Source organism: Abramis brama (assembly GCF_963993115.1).
Source record: "Abramis brama genome assembly, chromosome: 25".
NCBI classification, from domain to species: Eukaryota; Metazoa; Chordata; class Actinopteri; order Cypriniformes; family Leuciscidae; genus Abramis; species Abramis brama.
Window position 1 is genome coordinate 22,982,756 of NC_139987.1, and position 17,142 is coordinate 22,999,897.

Consider the following 17,142-nt stretch of genomic DNA (forward strand, 5'->3'; position numbering starts at 1 on the left):
TAGAATAGAATAGATGCATGTTGCTAAAACAAACAAAAAAGGTACATTACACTACAAAAGCATTTGCAGGTACAATTCCCAGGCCTATATCAAAGGTTTGGATTTGTTTTTGAATTATAGAACTACATGGAAAAATATAACACCTGGCATCTGTACAAAACGGAGCCATCATTATCTATAATTGCACTAATACAGCACAGCATGACTCCCATTATATGCTGAATTTTGGCACGGAATTATAATGGTTCATTTACATTAACTGCTACTAATGAATGTTCAACACATGACATTGGTATGTCAGATCGTCCAGTTTCTCTTGCTCTGTCAGTCTATCTACAAACTCTGAAGCAAAGCATACGCATTTCATTATGTTTAGTCTATACTTCATGTGATTGCAGAAATGTGATTTTACTAGTCCAACTAGTTCCAAGTGTGACCTTGCTTGACATGCCTTTAGATTGATCAATATGCAAGTTATGTGTGATTCACGAACAAACTTTTGTTTTAACGTGATTCAGTCATAGACTGTAAAAAATATTTTCAGTGCAACCGATTGTTTGTATGGTGAATTCGTTTAGCAGTAAAACTGTTAAGTCTGAACAACACTGTTGTTGTTTATTTAGATTGATTTACGATACTGTTTGAATAATTGCACAACTTATTTTAATTAATCTATCGTTCTAAACATAAAATTAAACATAAAATGGTGCGCGTGGAATACTTTTGACTAAAAAGTATCAGTGAATCGTTTTAACCGGTTCAGCGAAAGGAAACTGTCCGAACAAACCGATTCGCTAAAATGATTCCCAATGCTAATAGAATGACATTGATAGAAAGACAGACACTGTAATATATTTTGCCTAACTACATAATATTTAATTTGATTTCTTAAAAAAATAAATAAAAAAAATAGTTAGGGCTATTAGACTGTTGTTGGAAAAATACAAGTTCTTTCTCTTCCTCGTTTCAATTCCCAAAAAACTCGCCGAACCTGATCTCTGAGAGGTGCGTGTTTAGAACGACGGTTCACTGGAGGGAGGAAGACGGGGTTATGATTACATCTCCATTTAAAGTTCTCCTCAAGTTCTTGCAAGTTTCATGACCCACTATGGCAGTAAACCTGAGTAAAAACGGACCCGCGCTTACAGCAGCTTACAACGACGTAGTGAACGGGAAAACGGACACAAACTGGTAAGACACCTAGGCTATTAAAATTCGCAAATCATATTATCGAAAATAAATGAATGAATGAAAGACAATTAATCAATTGTAGACTACACATCATATTTATTTATGATACTAAAAATGATTCTTAACATTCAAAATGACCGAGGTCCTTTAACTATTTAACATAACATGCAAATTAGGCTACTTTTAGAGACTATTACATAACTCATGTGCTCAAAATATAATAACTAGTTACAAGGAAATTGTGTAACTATTTTTGTGCATCATAGATAGAACTGGTCAGTTCTAATGTTATCTTCAGTCATTTTGAGATTTATTCTGCATACAAATGAACCATATTTGTTGATTATAGGGTGTTGTTCACTTACGAAGGAAACAGTAATGACATTCGGGTTGCAGGAAAGGGAGGTGAGTGAATGCTTTAAAAACTGATAAGAATGCCAACAGAGTGATGTCATTCTTTTTGTCCTATTTAATGAGTCAGCAGCCAAAATGACTGTTGCTTGTTTGTGTTTCTGTGAATGTGCCATAGATGGTGGGCTTGAAGAAATGGTGGAGGAACTGAACAGCGGTAAAATCATGTACGCCTTCTGTAAAGTGCTGGACCACAGTTCTGGAGTCCCCAAGTTTGTGCTCATTAACTGGGTATGAACAGAACACAAATAACTGAATGTACAAATGAAAATGGCTTTATTGTGTTAACCTCTCAACATCCATTATAGAAATAATCTTAGTACTGTTAATTGGTTTCAGACCGGCGAGGGAGTCAAAGACGTTAGAAAGGGTGTTTGCGCCAATCATGTTCACTCAATGGCCAATTTTCTGAGGGTGAGTGCAAAATGGAGCCTATAAAAATTCGTCATTAGTATGGAAGCTTCTTTGTGCCATGGAATAAAAAAGAAAGAAAAGCAAATTGTAACTTTTTCATCTCACACTTTTTTTCCTTTAGAATTGTGAGATAATAAAGGGATAGTTGCCCAAAAATGAAAATTCTGTCATTAATTACTCCCCCTCATGTTGATTCAAACCAGTAAGAGCTTTCTGTCCCTCCATTGACAGAGAAGCAACTACCACTATTGATGCTTCAAAAAGTTCATAAAGAGATTGCAAAACAAATCCATATGAATTGAATGGATTTAATTTAGGCTTTTATTCACAATTAAACATTGATCAGCGAACATAAACAGAAGCTCAACTGAACCTGCTTGATGTGCGAGAACAAACCCTTTGAGGAAGCTCAAACGTGCTGTGTAACATGAGAATTATCCTCACTGGTTCTCGAACGTCAAGTGAACATGCTTGAGCTTCTGTTTACCACGACTGATGTGTGAGTTGATGAATGTTAAAAAAGCCTATTCAATCTGTTCATTATATAAAGCGATCGTTTTTTACAATTACCTTTTTTAATTTTTCATTCCTTGCCGGAAACAAGCTTCCATACATTAGAGATGGTCATAATATAATTCTTCATTTTGAATTTGTATTTTATAAAAGGGTGCCCATGTGACCATCAACGCTCGATCAGATGATGATGTTGAACCTGCTGACATCATGGAGAAGGTGGCCAAGGGCTCGGGCGTCAACTACAACATCCACAAAGAATCAATCCAGAACAATAATTGTGAACTTGTTGGACGTGTGGTCAGTGAAGTGATGAATTATGTCCATACCTCATATTTAAAGGGGCTTTGAATATCTGCATGTTTGCCTTCTGAATTACTCCAATGCTTCTGTTCTCACAGGGTTCTGTCTATAAAAAGATCAGTGCTTTAGATGAAATCCAAGCTACGATTAGAGAAAACTTCTGGGCTCAGGCTGAGGTGAGGAAACGTCACAGTAAAACGCAATGCTTTTATCTTCTCATCTGCTCTTGACACGTTCTCTACCATCTCCTTTATCAGCAAGATGAAAAGAACCGGCGGCTGGAGGAGCGCAGGAAGGCAAATGAGGAGAGGCAGCGTCTGGAGAAAGAGCAGAGGGAGCAAGAGGCTAGACAGGCAGAGGAGCGAGAGCGAAAGCAGAGAGAGAGAGAGAGAGAGATCAACCAACAGAGGCAAGTGATTTTGTGTCTGTCCCATTCATCAAATACAATCTACACTGCTGTTCAAAAGTTTGGGGTCAGAAAGATTTTTAAACTTCTATTCAGCAAGGACACATTAACTGGATCAAAAGTGACAGTAAAGTAATTTATAATGTGTTTTTTATTTGAATAAATGCAGTTATTCTTCAAATAATCCTGAAATAAAATGTATCACAGTTTCCACAAAAATAGCAGCACAACTGTTGTCAACATTGATAATAATAAGAAATGTTTCTTGAGCAGCAAATCAGTATATTAGAGTCATTTATGAAGGATCATATGACACTGAAGACTGGAGTACAAACAGTTATTTAATATTTCACAATATTACTTATTTTACTGTATTTTTGATCCGCCTTGGTGAGCTTAAGAGACTTCTTTCAAAAGCATTAAAAAAATCTTACCGACCCCAAGCTTTTGAACTGTTCCTGGAGGGCCAGTGTCCTGTATACATTACCTCCAACCCCGATTAAACACACCTGAACCAGATGATCAAGGGATTACTAGCAGAAATGTCCAAAATCCCCCCTATACCCTCACTCACTATTCCCTCATTAGTCCACTAATATAGTTCACTTGAAGGAGTGAATGAAAACGAGTATAGTTTGTGCTTGCGGTTTAATAATCATTTGAATCTTAGCAAACTGCCAGCTCCAGTATTAATGAAAAGATTTATCTTAAACGCTGTCATGGAAACTATGTATAAACCTTAATTAAACAATTTAATAACCAATTACAAAGAAATGTATACATGTATGATATTACGCTGTTGCCACATTGGACCAGCGGTTTGGAAAATGAATGGATGATTCAGCTGCGGCGCCATCTTCTGGTCAGACACAGGAATTCATTCTGCGCGACCTTCACAGTGCATTATGGGTATTCTCTAGCCGTTGAGTGTAGATTGGTTGTATTGTGGGATTGAATGAGTGAACTTAATAACATCCACTGTTGTTTCAGACACTACTACAAATGGGCTGTCGATTCATTAAATGATCAGCTGTTTTCTGACAAAAGCAGTTTGTTCAGCCTCTGCCTCTCCTCCATTGACATCCTTTTTTTTTTTTACGGCATCTGGTCTCCTTCCCTGCGTACTGCAGCGTTAGCAGGCATTACAGGTTTTTTTGCTAACCTTGCAGGCTTGCCTTCAAGTGGCTTTGTTACTAGGCAGACTAGAATCTTCCAGACCGGTGTGTTGAGGCAAGTTAGAGTTAAACTCTACAGGACAGTGGCCCTCCAGGACTGAGTTTGGACACCACTGGTGTATATAGTTCACCAAATACTTAAAAGTTGCTTTGGATCTTCATGTCTACTAAATAACTACCTTCTTGGTGTCTATCCTTCATACAGGCTGTATGAAAAGAAACAGGAGGCAGCAAATAAAGAACAGAAGCCAGGAAAATGGGTAAAATGATCTTTCTTGCAATAAATCTGAACATTTTAAAATCACACACACACACACACATATATATATATATATATATGTGTGTGTATATACTGCATGAATATTTAATATGTTAGTCACCCTTGATTGCCTCACTTGTTGTTAAGGAGAAAGTGGAGAAGGAACACCAGTCTCCTGTAAAAGCAGGAATATTGCGATCTGAGTCTGTGCAGAAGGCCAATGTGAGTCTAAATAAATACAGCACAACAGAGAGCGCTCACAATGAGTGTCCTTGGATCTGGAAGACTATTTCCCATTGATTTTCTCCATAGAGATTTCAAAAGATTTTTAGTAAAGAGTTCTGAGTCATGTACAAATCTTCCTCGATGAATCGCTGGGTCGAAGCAAAAAGTATATGAAAATCATCTGATCAAATGAACTACACTTCCAATTAAGCAATGGGAAAGATGTAGTAAAAAATAAATAAATAGTATAATATAAAAATATTGACTTATTGTAACTGGTTATAAGTTCAAAAACAGTATATTTTAGGTTTATTGCAAAATTCTTAGAATATATATATAGTGTTTTTGAAATAAGTCTCTTATGCTCACCTAGGCTGCATTTATTTCATGAAAATACAGTAAAAAAACAGCAATAATATACATTATTATTACAGTTTAAAATATTGGTTCTCTATTTATAGACATTTAAATGTAATTTATTCCTGTGATTAAAGCTGAATTTTCAGCATCATTTCTCCAGTCTTCAGTGTCACATGATCCTTCAGAAATCATTATAATATGATGATTTGCTGCTCAATAATTTCTTATTATTATCAATGTTGAAAATAGTTGTGCTGCTTAATATTTTTGTGCACACTGTGATACATTGTTTCTCAGGATTCTTTAATGAATAGAAAGTTCTAAAAAAAACGGCATTTATTTGAAATAGAAATCTTTTGTAACAGTATTAATATCGTTACTGTCACTTTTGATCAATTTAATGCATCCTTGCTGGATAAAGAGACATCGTGAGAACAGCGACATCGTGCGGTCAAACTAATAACTGCAGCTATTATTTTAGACCCGCGTGATTTAGAATAGAATAGACTAGAAAAGAATAGATGTAAATTGCTAATGAAGATCTTTTTGAATAAATCTGAGAGCTTTCTATCCCTCCATTGACAGCGAAGCAACTATTACTTTGATGCTTCAAAAAAATCATAAAGAGATCGTAAAACAAATCCATATGAATTGAACGGATTTAATTTAGGCTTTTATTCACAATTAAACATTGATCAACGAATATAAACAGAAGCTCAACTGAACCTGCTTGATGTGCGAGAACAAACCCTTTGAGGAAGCTCAAACGTGCTGTGTAACATGAGAATGATCCTCACTGGTTCTCGAACGTCAAGTGAACATGCTTGAGCTTCTGTTTACCACGACTGATGTGTGAGTTGATGAATGTTTATAGGTGAATAAAAGCCAAAATTCAATCTGTTCATCATATAAAGCGATCGTGTCAAATGTCAGAATTGTCAGATAAAAAGTCACAATTTGCCATTCCTTGCCGGAAACAAGCTTCCATACATCAGAGATGGTCATAATATAATTCTTCATTTTGATTTTGTATTTTATAAAAGGGTGCCCATGTGACCATCAACGCTCGATCAGATGATGATGTTGAACCTGCTGACATCATGGAGAAGGTGGCCAAGGGCTCGGGCGTCAACTACAACATCCACAAAGAATCAATCCAGAACAATAATTGTGAACTTGTAGGACGTGTGGTCAGTGAAGTGATGAATTATGTCCATACCTCATATTTAAAGGGGCTTTGAATATCTGCATGTTTGCCTTCTGAATTACTCCAATGCTTCTGTTCTCACAGGGTTCTGTCTATAAAAAGATCAGTGCTTTAGATGAAATCCAAGCTACGATTAGAGAAAACTTCTGGGCTCAGGCTGAGGTGAGGAAACGTCACAGTAAAACGCAATGCTTTTATCTTCTCATCTGCTCTTGACACGTTCTCTACCATCTCCTTTATCAGCAAGATGAAAAGAACCGGCGGCTGGAGGAGCGCAGGAAGGCAAATGAGGAGAGGCAGCGTCTGGAGAAAGAGCAGAGGGAGCAAGAGGCTAGACAGGCAGAGGAGCGAGAGCGAAAGCAGAGAGAGAGAGAGAGAGAGATCAACCAACAGAGGCAAGTGATTTTGTGTCTGTCCCATTCATCAAATACAATCTACACTGCTGTTCAAAAGTTTGGGGTCAGAAAGATTTTTAAACTTCTATTCAGCAAGGACACATTAACTGGATCAAAAGTGACAGTAAAGTCATTTATAATGTGTTTTAAAATTTCAAATAAATACAGTTATTCTTCAAATAATCCTGAAATAAAATGTATCACAGTTTCCACAAAAATAGCAGCACAACTGTTTTCAACATTGATAATAATAAGAAATGTTTCTTGAGCAGCAAATCAGTATATTAGAGTCATTTATGAAGGATCATATGACACTGAAGACTGGAGTACAAACAGTTATTTAATATTTCACAATATTACTTATTTTACTGTATTTTTGATCCGCCTTGGTGAGCTTAAGAGACTTCTTTCAAAAGCATTAAAAAAATCTTACCGACCCCAAGCTTTTGAACTGTTCCTGGAGGGCCAGTGTCCTGTATACATTACCTCCAACCCCGATTAAACACACCTGAACCAGATGATCAAGGGATTACTAGCAGAAATGTCCAAAATCCCCCCTATACCCTCACTCACTATTCCCTCATTAGTCCACTAATATAGTTCACTTGAAGGAGTGAATGAAAACTAATTCGGACACTGAGTGCACAGGAAGGGCTGCTGCTTCCGCATAGTTTGTGCTTGCGGTTTAATAATCATTTGAATCTTAGCAAACTGCCAGCTCCAGTATTAATGAAAAGATTTATCTTGAACTCTGTGATGGAAACTATGTATAAACCTTAATTAAACAATCTAATAACTAATTACGAAGGCATTTATACATGTATGATATTACGCTGTCGCCACATTGGACCAGCGGTTTGGAAAATGAATGGATGATTCAGCTGCGGCGCCATCTTCTGGTCAGACACAGGAATTCATTGGGCGCGACCTTCACAGTGCATTATGGGTATTTTCTAGCCATTGAGTGTACATCGGTTATACACTCGTTATTGCAGTGCATTATGGGATTTAATGAGTGAACTTGATAACGTCCACTATGGTTTCAGACACCACTACAAATGGCTGTTCCCTCAAATAGCCCTATTTAAGGGTATAAAGGGCGATTTCGGACACAGACATGGTCTTATTATTGAGAGAACAGAGGGTCCGTGGCTCTGCTATTGGAGAAAGCTAACTTGGATCATGTGTGCCTTGAGAGCCAATCACATTACAGCCTTGACGTACAGCCTTGTTGAATTCAGATTTGTGAGACAGTCAATCACTGTTTGCGGATATGAATGAGAGTCAATAAGCAATTGTCTGTGACTTCTCTTATAAAACTTCTCTTATTTTATTTTTTAGTTTAAGATCAATCCAAAACAAATGTTTAAGAGCAAGATTTAGTAAGATTAGTCGATTGGCTGTCGATTCATTAAATGATAAGCTGTTTTCCCACAAAAGCAGTTTAGCCTCTCCTCCATTGACATCCATAAAAAAATGGCCTCTGGTCTCCTTCCCTGCGTTTTGCAGCGTTAGCAGGCATTACAGGTTTTTTTGCTAACCTTGCAGGCTTGCCTTCAAGAGGCCGGGTGTTGAGTTTGGACACCACTGGTGTATATAGTTCACCAAATACTTAAAAGTTGCTTTGGATCTTCATGTCTACTAAATAACTACCTTCTTGGTGTCTATCCTTCATACAGGCTGTATGAAAAGAAACAGGAGGCAGCAAATAAAGAACAGGTAAATGGGTAAAATTATCTTTCCTGCAATAAATATGAACATTTTAAAAATTTTGTGTGTGTGTGTATACTGTATAAATATATAAGATGTTAGTCACTCTTGATTGCCTCACTTGTTGTTAAGGAGAAAGTGGAGAAGGAACACCAGTCTCCTGTAAAAGCAGGAATATTGCGATCTGAGTCTGTGCAGAAGGCCAATGTGAGTCTAAATAAATACAGCACAACAGAGAGCGCTCACAATGAGTGTCCTTGGATCTTGAAGACTATTTCCCATTGATTTTCTTCATAGAGATTTCAAAAGATTTTTAGTAAAGAGTTCTGAGTCATGTACAAATCCTCCTCGATGAATCGCTGGGTCGAAGCAAAAAGTATATGAAAATCATCTGATCAAATGAACTACACTTCCAATTAAGCATTGGGGGAAAAAAACAATAGTAAAATATAAAAATATTGACTTATTGTAACTGGTTATAAGTACAAAAACGGTATATTTTATGTTTATTGCAAAAAATACAGTAAATATTGCAAAATACAGTAAAAAACAGCAATAATATAAATTATTATTTATGTGTAAAATATTGGTTTTCTATTTATAGACATTTAAATGTAATTTATTCTAGTGATGCAAAGCTGAATTTTCAGCATCATTTCTCCAGTCTTCAGTGTCACATGATCCTTCAGAAATCATTCTAATATGCTGATTTGCTGCTCAATAATTTCTTATTATTATCAATGTTGAAAAAAGTTGTACTGCTTAATATTTTTGTGCAAACTGTGATACATTGTTTTTCAGGATTGTTTAATGAATAGAAAGTTCTAAAAAAAAAACAGCATTTATTTGAAATAGAAATCTTTTGTAACAGTATTAATATTTTTACTGTCACTTTTGATCAATTTAATGCGTCCTTGCTGGATAAAAGTATTAATTTCTTAAAAATGCTTTTTAAGGAGAAAATGAATGGGATTTTACTTCTGGAATTCTAATATTTTCTTCTATTATATGTTGAAGATAAAGTAAGACCAGTAAGAAAGTAAGGTCATAGTAGACATAAAAATAGCATTCATTCTACCTTTTTTCCAGGAGGCGGCGTCAATCATCTCTCAGCGCTCCATCAATCCCAGGGAGCTGTTCATGAAGACGGAGAGGAGCTTGGTCAACAGCGCAACGCCTTCTTCACCTTCTCGACCAGGTACAAAAAACTCTTATCTAACAGAACATCCGACAAAATCTCATATATAAAACATGCACAGTTTCAAGCCATTGATCTCAATATTACTTCATTACTCATTTATTTTCCCCTCAGGTCAGTTGAGAAGCCCATTTTTGTCCAAGCAAGCAGTCAGTGCAGAAATCCCTCGCAGTGAGAGCAAGTCTCAGCCCTTATCTCCAGTTCGCCCCGCGGCAGCAACCTCGGTTTCACATGTACCAGCTCCCATCTCTCCTGTGCCCGAAACTCCGGCTTTCCCCGAAAAAAATGCAGGTGAGTAAAAGCAACAATCCTTTATGTGTCTCTGGTTTAAAATCATATGACAGTAAGTTTTAAGTTGCCTTATTTCTGCCTTTAAGACCCCTTCTACGATGATCCATTTGTACCTGAACAAGCTGAGGAATCTGAAGATGAATGGGATGGTATATTTTCTCTCAATAATGCTTATTAACGTCAGTCAGTGCCATATTTATGCCTGAAATCTGACTTACTGTGTATCCTGGTGCAGATTCAGATGAGGAGGGACAACAAAACGAAGATGAAAACGGCATCTATATGAACGTCCCCTCACATCAAAATGTCTATGATGAAGTTAGCCAGGTTGGTTCCTTGTCATATCCATCATCCAAACCATGCAATCGTGACCTTTTATGACATTTTTAAGAATACTTTTCTGTAGTAATAATAATGATTTAAAAGGGTTTAAGATATTGTGTATTATAATAAATGGTTGTGTCACCTAAATGCCATTATTTATCCTTTTATTTGAAGGATATACAAACCCCTGCTGGCGAAGATGAGACTGGCCATGACCAGAACATCTGTGCAAGAGCATTATATGACTACCAAGCTTGTGAGTGCTTGAATTCTGCTGTATTATCTAAAAATTCATGCATTAAATTATCAATATGCAGTAAACTTGATCTCTGCAATGAGCTGTAATATCTGAAACTATTGCTCTGATGATGATAATAATTATAAGAGAGAGAGAGAGAGCATGAAATATACAAATAGCCTGGTTAAAACGTCAATAATAAATAAATAAAAACTAGTGATTCACCAAACCGCGAGAATGATTCTGATTTGATTTAATTTAGTGTAAGTGGCGATTTATGATATTTTTGTACATTTAAAACTTGAGAATATTCCATACTCTCTTATAATCAGTGAAGATATGGTGTTGAAAACGTATCAATTTATGCGTTATATTTTCTTCCCATTTAGCGGATGACACCGAGATCTCCTTTGACCCGGATGACATCATCACAGGGATCGAGATGATCGATGAGGGCTGGTGGAGGGGCTACAGTCCTGATGGGCACAACGGACTGTTTCCTGCTAATTATGTGGAGCTTCTTTAAGTCTACAGTAACCAATCAGACGCAGTGATATGCGACACAAAGATTGTGGTTTGTTAGTGTGTTTTAATGATGTTACGGGGCATTTGTAAAATCTAAATTCATACTTTGTCTAAATAATGTTCAATAAAAGTTTTATGTCTCTTTAATGTTCTTTTCATGTTGATTCAAATAAGCCAATCAAAGCACAGAAAATAAACACCAGCATTGTAATGAATGAAAATATTCCTACACTTTAGTGCACCAAAACTTAATTACTTTCCTCACAAACATTTACCAGGGTAACTGCAGTTTCCACTAAAATTACAGTTCATGTCAGATCATAAGGTACTGAATCATTACTGTATTTATGTACTGTTGTATTTACAAGGTACTTTGTATAAATGACTTGCCAAAATCATGAAATATAAAAAAAAGTATTTGTTACTACATCAAAACTGATAATTTTGCATTAGCCACTACTATTGACGCTACTGAAAAACATTAAAGAATTATTAATTATATAATATAAATTAATTTTTTATCATTATTACAGCTGTAGCAAATGTGTAATTTGGACAAAGCTAAAATTAAAATGTAACATTTTTGTATCTAAGGCTTTTCTGTCCTATATTCATCGCTATCCATTTCACACCAATTTCTTTTTTAAATGCTTGAAGAAAACCACTTCACACCATATGGTATGGAATACATATGGTGATGACGTCTAACGCACGCGACGCGACGGTTACATAAGCGCCTCTTCGACGTCATCAGCCCGATTCTGGTAGTTTTGGGGAAGAGGAAATATGGCTGCAAGGTTACTGCTGAGAACCGCCGTACGGGCCGCGACGACCTGCAGGCCGTCTCCAGTGACCGCTCTGAGCAGAGGGATGGCGGCGGGAGGTCAGTCTTTTATCTCGGGCTGTTTTAATAACCGAAACGCGCCGTAGCATCATTTGAGAGTCAGTTTGAACGCGTGCCAAGGACGCGATGCCTTCCGCGGAGGTCGATGCTCTGACCGCACCGGCAGTTCAAACAGGAAGACAGTTGTTTAGTTATGATTTCTCATGGGATCTTATAAGAAATTGTATTGTTTTAGTGTTTTAATGCGTGTTATTGACATCTGTGTAGTTTTAAAGAAATCACATACATGTGTTGCTTGTATTGGCAGTTAGCGGTTTCCAAACACAAACGTGACTAATATGAATTGCTGGTCGGTAAGGGAGTTTTTAAAAGAGTTTTAACATGAATGTGACCTTTTTTCTTGCAGGTATTCCAACTGACGAAGACCAGGCCACTGGACTCGAGAAGAAGATTATGCATGCTCTGAAAACAGGCTCAGTATGTATTCTGGTCTTATGAACCGTCAAAGCTATCAAACTAAATGTTTATGCTTACAGATAACATAAGTTTCATAGAAAAGGATAAATTCATCCAAAAATGAAATTCTGTCATTATTATCCTTGATCCAAACACACATTCTGTTAAAATTCCCACAAAAGTGAGGAATTTTAACATTATTTCTAAACAGCTAGTTTCAGAGTCATGTCCGTCATACTCCAAGAAAGACATAAGTTGTCCATTTGACTTTAAAAGGTTGCATTTTGATGGTCTCATGTTCGGCTTAATGTCATTAAGAAATTACATTATGGTTCTCATGTATGAACTTGAAGAAAGACGTTGTGACCAAATTGATATTGAAATTAAAGGGTTGGTACACCAAAAATGAAAATTATCCCATAATTTACTCACCCTCAAGCCATCCTAGGTGTATATGGCATTCTTCTTTCAGCCGAACACACTCTCATTAAAAATATCCTGGCTCTTCCCAGCTTTATAATGGGAGTAAATGGTACCTTAGATTTTGAAGCCCAAAAAAGTGCATCCATCCATAGACTGTAAAAAATATGGACAAAGGGTCTGTAACGTCACCCATAGACTTTCTGAAGAACGGGTTTGAAGCCGTTTATGGGGGGTATGGGCGGCGCCATCTTGGGAAATCCTAACCCCGCCCACCTTCTGACGCAGCGCGCGTCACTCAGCTCGCTCTGCTTACTCCGGTTATCTCTGTGTATATTTTAGGCAACGAAATATGTTATAAAACACCATACTAACTCTTTTCGTTTTCATTTAAAGAAATCTTAAACATCATAGCCACACAAATGTGGTTCAGGCAACGCGTATTGATTATATTCACTGCACATAACGTTTGCCTATTTATAACAAAACGAAATATAAAACACAAACCTGCCTCTTTTCGTTTTAAATATAATATAAAAATATTAAACATTTTAATATGGTCCAGGCAATATGTGCATTTGTACTAAACAACAGATTTTGCAGTAAACACCTTTACAGATCATCTTCGACAAATTAAAATTTAAAATGACAAAACTCAACCCAGTCTCTTTTTGTTACATTTCACTTTTATCAATATTAGCCATTATAAAAGTATAATTAAAAGGTACAAGAAGCTATACAAATAAAGCAAACAATTCAGTCAAACATACAAAGTCAGCGCTCTAGTCTAACCATACAACGGTAAAGTTAAATAGCTTATAAAGTTATGAAACTTCACTTAGCTCTCAGCCAAAACGACTGGCCAGGGAACAAATTATAGATTCACAAGACCAAAAATCGCCCATTAGATATAGACAAGACGAATTATATCTCGTTTAACCACTACAGAGACGCCAGAGTCCGCGGCAAATGCCAGAACGACTAGCCGAGGAAAGGCTGTTCCAGGCGGGGTACATGCGCCGAGCGCCCGGTCATCGCTGGATCTCACAACTGGATCAAATTTTCATAAATCTTTAAATAAACCACAGATTTGAGCTTTAAACAACTACATTCTCGCCTGAAAAACTCTTAAAACTACATTTCATGATACAGAAACAGTAGTATTATATGTCAACTGTATTAAAAAATGGCGCTTCTTATGTTGTCATTCTCCTTGGCGCTGCCTTGTCAGCTGTCAATCAAGCTGTCAATCAAAGTTAACCACGCCTTTATTTGTCATTCATTTTATATCTAAATACGATCTAAACTAACGAGTTAGAAAAAAATTCACCCCCCTCACAGTTGTCAGGCACTCGGAAGCTATCGAAAAATACAATAAAAGTCCATGGGACCAACCTGTAAAAACATGAATTTATGCTGTGAAAACGGACATTTTAACATGGGGTCTATGGACATTTGCTCCCTTTTGGGACCTGCACCTAGCGGATTTTCGATGTATTGCAGTTTTTCGCACTTCCGGGTAGGCTTCATTTTACAGATCAAAATGTTGCCGCTTGCATCCATCATAAAATTAATCCATACGACTCCAGGGTGTTAATAAAGGCCTTCTAAAGCAAAGTGATTTGTTTTTGTGAGAAAAATATCCATATTAATGACTTTATAAACTCACTGGCTTCCGGCAACGGGCCAGACCTGAGTCTAGTTACGGCGGAAGAGTGACCTCTGACCCGATGTAGGAGTAACGTAAGCTTAGGTGAGAGTAGATGCCTCTCGTGGTTCAGACAAATAGAGCTGGGCAACAAACTCAAGCTCCTCTTCTTATATCTCTTATATATTATCATCAAACTTAATAAAAATATAAAATAAAGTGAATTTATTTTCCTGGTATGGAAAATGGCTACATTCAAGTTCTTGTATCTTGTTCTTTCCTCTCCCAGGATCCTTATAGCATGCTGAAGCCCAAGGAGTATGCAGGGTCAAAGACAGACCCCCATCTTGTACCTTCAGTCACCAACAAAAGAATTGTTGGCTGTGTCTGTAAGTTATAACTCTAGCTTCTAGACCAGGGATGGGCAGCTTCGGTCCTGGAAACTCTGCAGGATAGTGGCTCTCCAGGACCGAAGCTGCCCATCTCTGTTCTAGACACTTCACACCATAGTTGTTGTTGTTGTTTTTTTTGTTAGAGGTTGTATTGAGCACATGCTTGTCTGTCCAGGTGAGGAGGACAACACTGCTGTGGTGTGGTTCTGGCTCCACGATGGTGAAGCCCAGCGCTGTCCCTCATGCGGCTCTCATTACAAGCTAGTGCCTCACGAGCTTCCTCACTGAGCCAATGTGTCACATCCCAGAACTCCAGATGTGGTGACCTCATTCATGTTTGTCTTTTTCCAAAGAAGTGCAGGGGATGTAACCTGTCCTCCTGGTGTGGGACTCAATATTTTAGCAAACAATTTCCGTAAATTATTGGAGTGTACATTTTGCATTAAGTCCGGTTCCACCTAATAAACATGCCTACTCTGACTTTGCCTCTTGTATTTTAATTCAGGTTCATTTAATTCTCTGTGCACCACTGGTCGCAAGTGTGGACACACTTTAATGGATTTGTTTCCTGTGATCTTAAAAAGATGAAAACTGTCTAATAGTCTTAGATTTAGTTAACAATAAAAAATATGGGTCTAAACCTTTGACTGGAAGTTTATATAAATTTTATAAAAATGTCTTTTTGACCTTAGCTTCCCCTTTATTGATGAAACTGTGTACTGCAGTTTTATTCCACAACAGACTTCTAGTGTTAATTAAACTGCCAAAATCCTGTCACACACAGTGACTTCCCACTAGGAAGTTTATCTGTTTTTGTGATTTCTTCCCGTGTCCACAAGGGGTCACTTGTTTGTAAGAATGAGAATTGCAGAACCTTTGGGAAGAATGCAAACAGGAGTGTCCTAAAAGCAAAACGAAAATGTCTCTATTCTAACATTGCCTCAAATATTCAAGATACAACTACATTATTAAGTCTGTTTTATATATGTAAAATTGTGAACCATCTCCTACACTGTATATAGTTCCCATATTGCTATTATTTTCATATAGTGTTCAAGTCTAGTTTCTGGTTCTTAATCTACTACTAATTGAAGTAGGTAGGTAATTAAAATGCAGATTGCACATTATTGAATTACATCTATAAGTCTATGCTAATATTTAATTTTAGAATGGCTGAGCAAATTGGCTTTTGAGGCTTACCTAATGGTTATTAGCATAATGTAATTCATCAACATTAATTTCTAAGCTGTCATTTCATCCTCTCTTCTGTTTACTGCAATCATCTAATAAGCATTGCAGGCACACATTAATTTGTTTATATATATATATACACACACATACATACATACATACATTTAAAGTCATTATAATCAATGCATCACAAGATAAAAAAAAAATTCATGAATGTGAAAAATGCCTTAAATGGGTAATTTATGCCTTCTGCATGTTTTTTTTTTTTTTTTCTTTTTTTTCCTTTCCCTGACAAGAAAACCTGAAAGTGAGCTGTTATGAGCAATTTGCACATAATTGCTGACATTTGCTGAGGCAGACTGTGAAAGCGAGGAAAATGCAACACAGACATTTGAGGGCGATCTTATTTTCTGCGCATCGCTCCAATGAGTTGTTGGACATTGTGGCGTTGTGAAAAAAAAAAAAAAATCACTGCAGATATTTTGTATTTTGCCAGTCTGGCAATCATTTATATTTGCAGTTTAAATGGGTTTAAAAACGTGCTTATTTTCACTTATTTTAGGTGTGATGCAGCCTGAATCATAATCACACTGTTCGTGTTTCTCCCAAGGTTGTTTTCTCCATTCTGTAACCTGATGGAGTTTGGGTTCCTTGCCACTATCGCCCCTAACTTGCTTAGTTGGGGACACTTATTATTCAACAAAATTATTGATTTGATGTTGTTGTATGATAACTGAACTGAGCTGGACGATGATATCATTTTTTGCATGATGAACTAATTGAATAATTGATGAAATTTAAAACAGATCTGAATCAACACTGAACTGGCTTCAGCTGAAATGCATTACTTTCCTGTTCATCTCTGTAAAGCTGCTTTGAAACAATCTGCATTGTTTAAAGCCCTATATAAATAAAGGTGACTTGACTTGACATTTAACAATGTCACTGAACTGTGCAAAAGGGATTGAGAAAAGTTAAAAGTCAAGGCAACATGATGCACTGGAATTTTTCATTTCACTCAGCAACTGTCTTAATAAATTATTCAT

The 17,142-nt window shown here is 36.8% G+C and overlaps 2 protein-coding genes across 5 annotated transcripts; both read left to right on the forward strand.

Moving 5' to 3' along the window:
- Positions 1-957: 957 nt before the first annotated feature.
- dbnla (drebrin-like a) lies at positions 958-11,292 on the forward strand. Of its 4 annotated transcripts, none has more exons than XM_084105337.1 (20): positions 958-1,191; positions 1,541-1,596; positions 1,721-1,833; positions 1,942-2,016; positions 2,683-2,829; positions 2,931-3,008; positions 3,090-3,241; positions 4,619-4,673; positions 4,820-4,894; positions 6,301-6,447; positions 6,549-6,626; positions 6,708-6,859; positions 8,539-8,578; positions 8,702-8,776; positions 9,659-9,767; positions 9,882-10,058; positions 10,145-10,207; positions 10,294-10,385; positions 10,557-10,638; positions 11,010-11,292. In XM_084105337.1, exons 1-20 carry the CDS (start codon positions 1,109-1,111, stop codon positions 11,144-11,146), a joined length of 1,986 nt encoding a protein of 661 aa, XP_083961463.1. In that variant the 5' UTR covers positions 958-1,108; the 3' UTR covers positions 11,147-11,292. The 4 variants fall into 4 exon arrangements, with proteins under 4 accessions (XP_083961463.1, XP_083961464.1, XP_083961465.1 ...); XM_084105338.1 differs by having other exon boundaries at positions 8,705-8,776; XM_084105339.1 differs by having other exon boundaries at positions 4,619-4,656; positions 4,818-4,894.
- Positions 11,293-11,870: 578 nt separating this feature from the next.
- cox5ba (cytochrome c oxidase subunit 5Ba) lies at positions 11,871-15,385 on the forward strand. The gene is made up of 4 exons (XM_084105612.1): positions 11,871-12,028; positions 12,396-12,466; positions 14,803-14,902; positions 15,081-15,385. Exons 1-4 carry the CDS (start codon positions 11,932-11,934, stop codon positions 15,191-15,193), a joined length of 381 nt encoding a protein of 126 aa, XP_083961738.1. The 5' UTR covers positions 11,871-11,931; the 3' UTR covers positions 15,194-15,385.
- The last annotated feature ends 1,757 nt before the right edge of the window (positions 15,386-17,142 follow it).

What these genes read in the sequence shown, in the direction of transcription:
- dbnla (XM_084105337.1), top strand. Translation starts at nt 1,109, where the DNA reads ATGGCAGTAAACCTGAGTAAAAACGGACCCGCGCTTACAGCAGCTTAC. An exon ending in AGTTTGTGCTCATTAACTGG is followed by an intron (nt 1,834 to 1,941) that starts GTATGAACAGAA and finishes AATTGGTTTCAG; the next exon opens with ACCGGCGAGGGAGTCAAAGA. An exon ending in CAATGGCCAATTTTCTGAGG is followed by an intron (nt 2,017 to 2,682) that starts GTGAGTGCAAAA and finishes ATTTTATAAAAG; the next exon opens with GGTGCCCATGTGACCATCAA.
- cox5ba (XM_084105612.1), top strand. Translation starts at nt 11,932, where the DNA reads ATGGCTGCAAGGTTACTGCTGAGAACCGCCGTACGGGCCGCGACGACC. An exon ending in CAGAGGGATGGCGGCGGGAG is followed by an intron (nt 12,029 to 12,395) that starts GTCAGTCTTTTA and finishes TTTTTCTTGCAG; the next exon opens with GTATTCCAACTGACGAAGAC. An exon ending in AAGAATTGTTGGCTGTGTCT is followed by an intron (nt 14,903 to 15,080) that starts GTAAGTTATAAC and finishes TTGTCTGTCCAG; the next exon opens with GTGAGGAGGACAACACTGCT.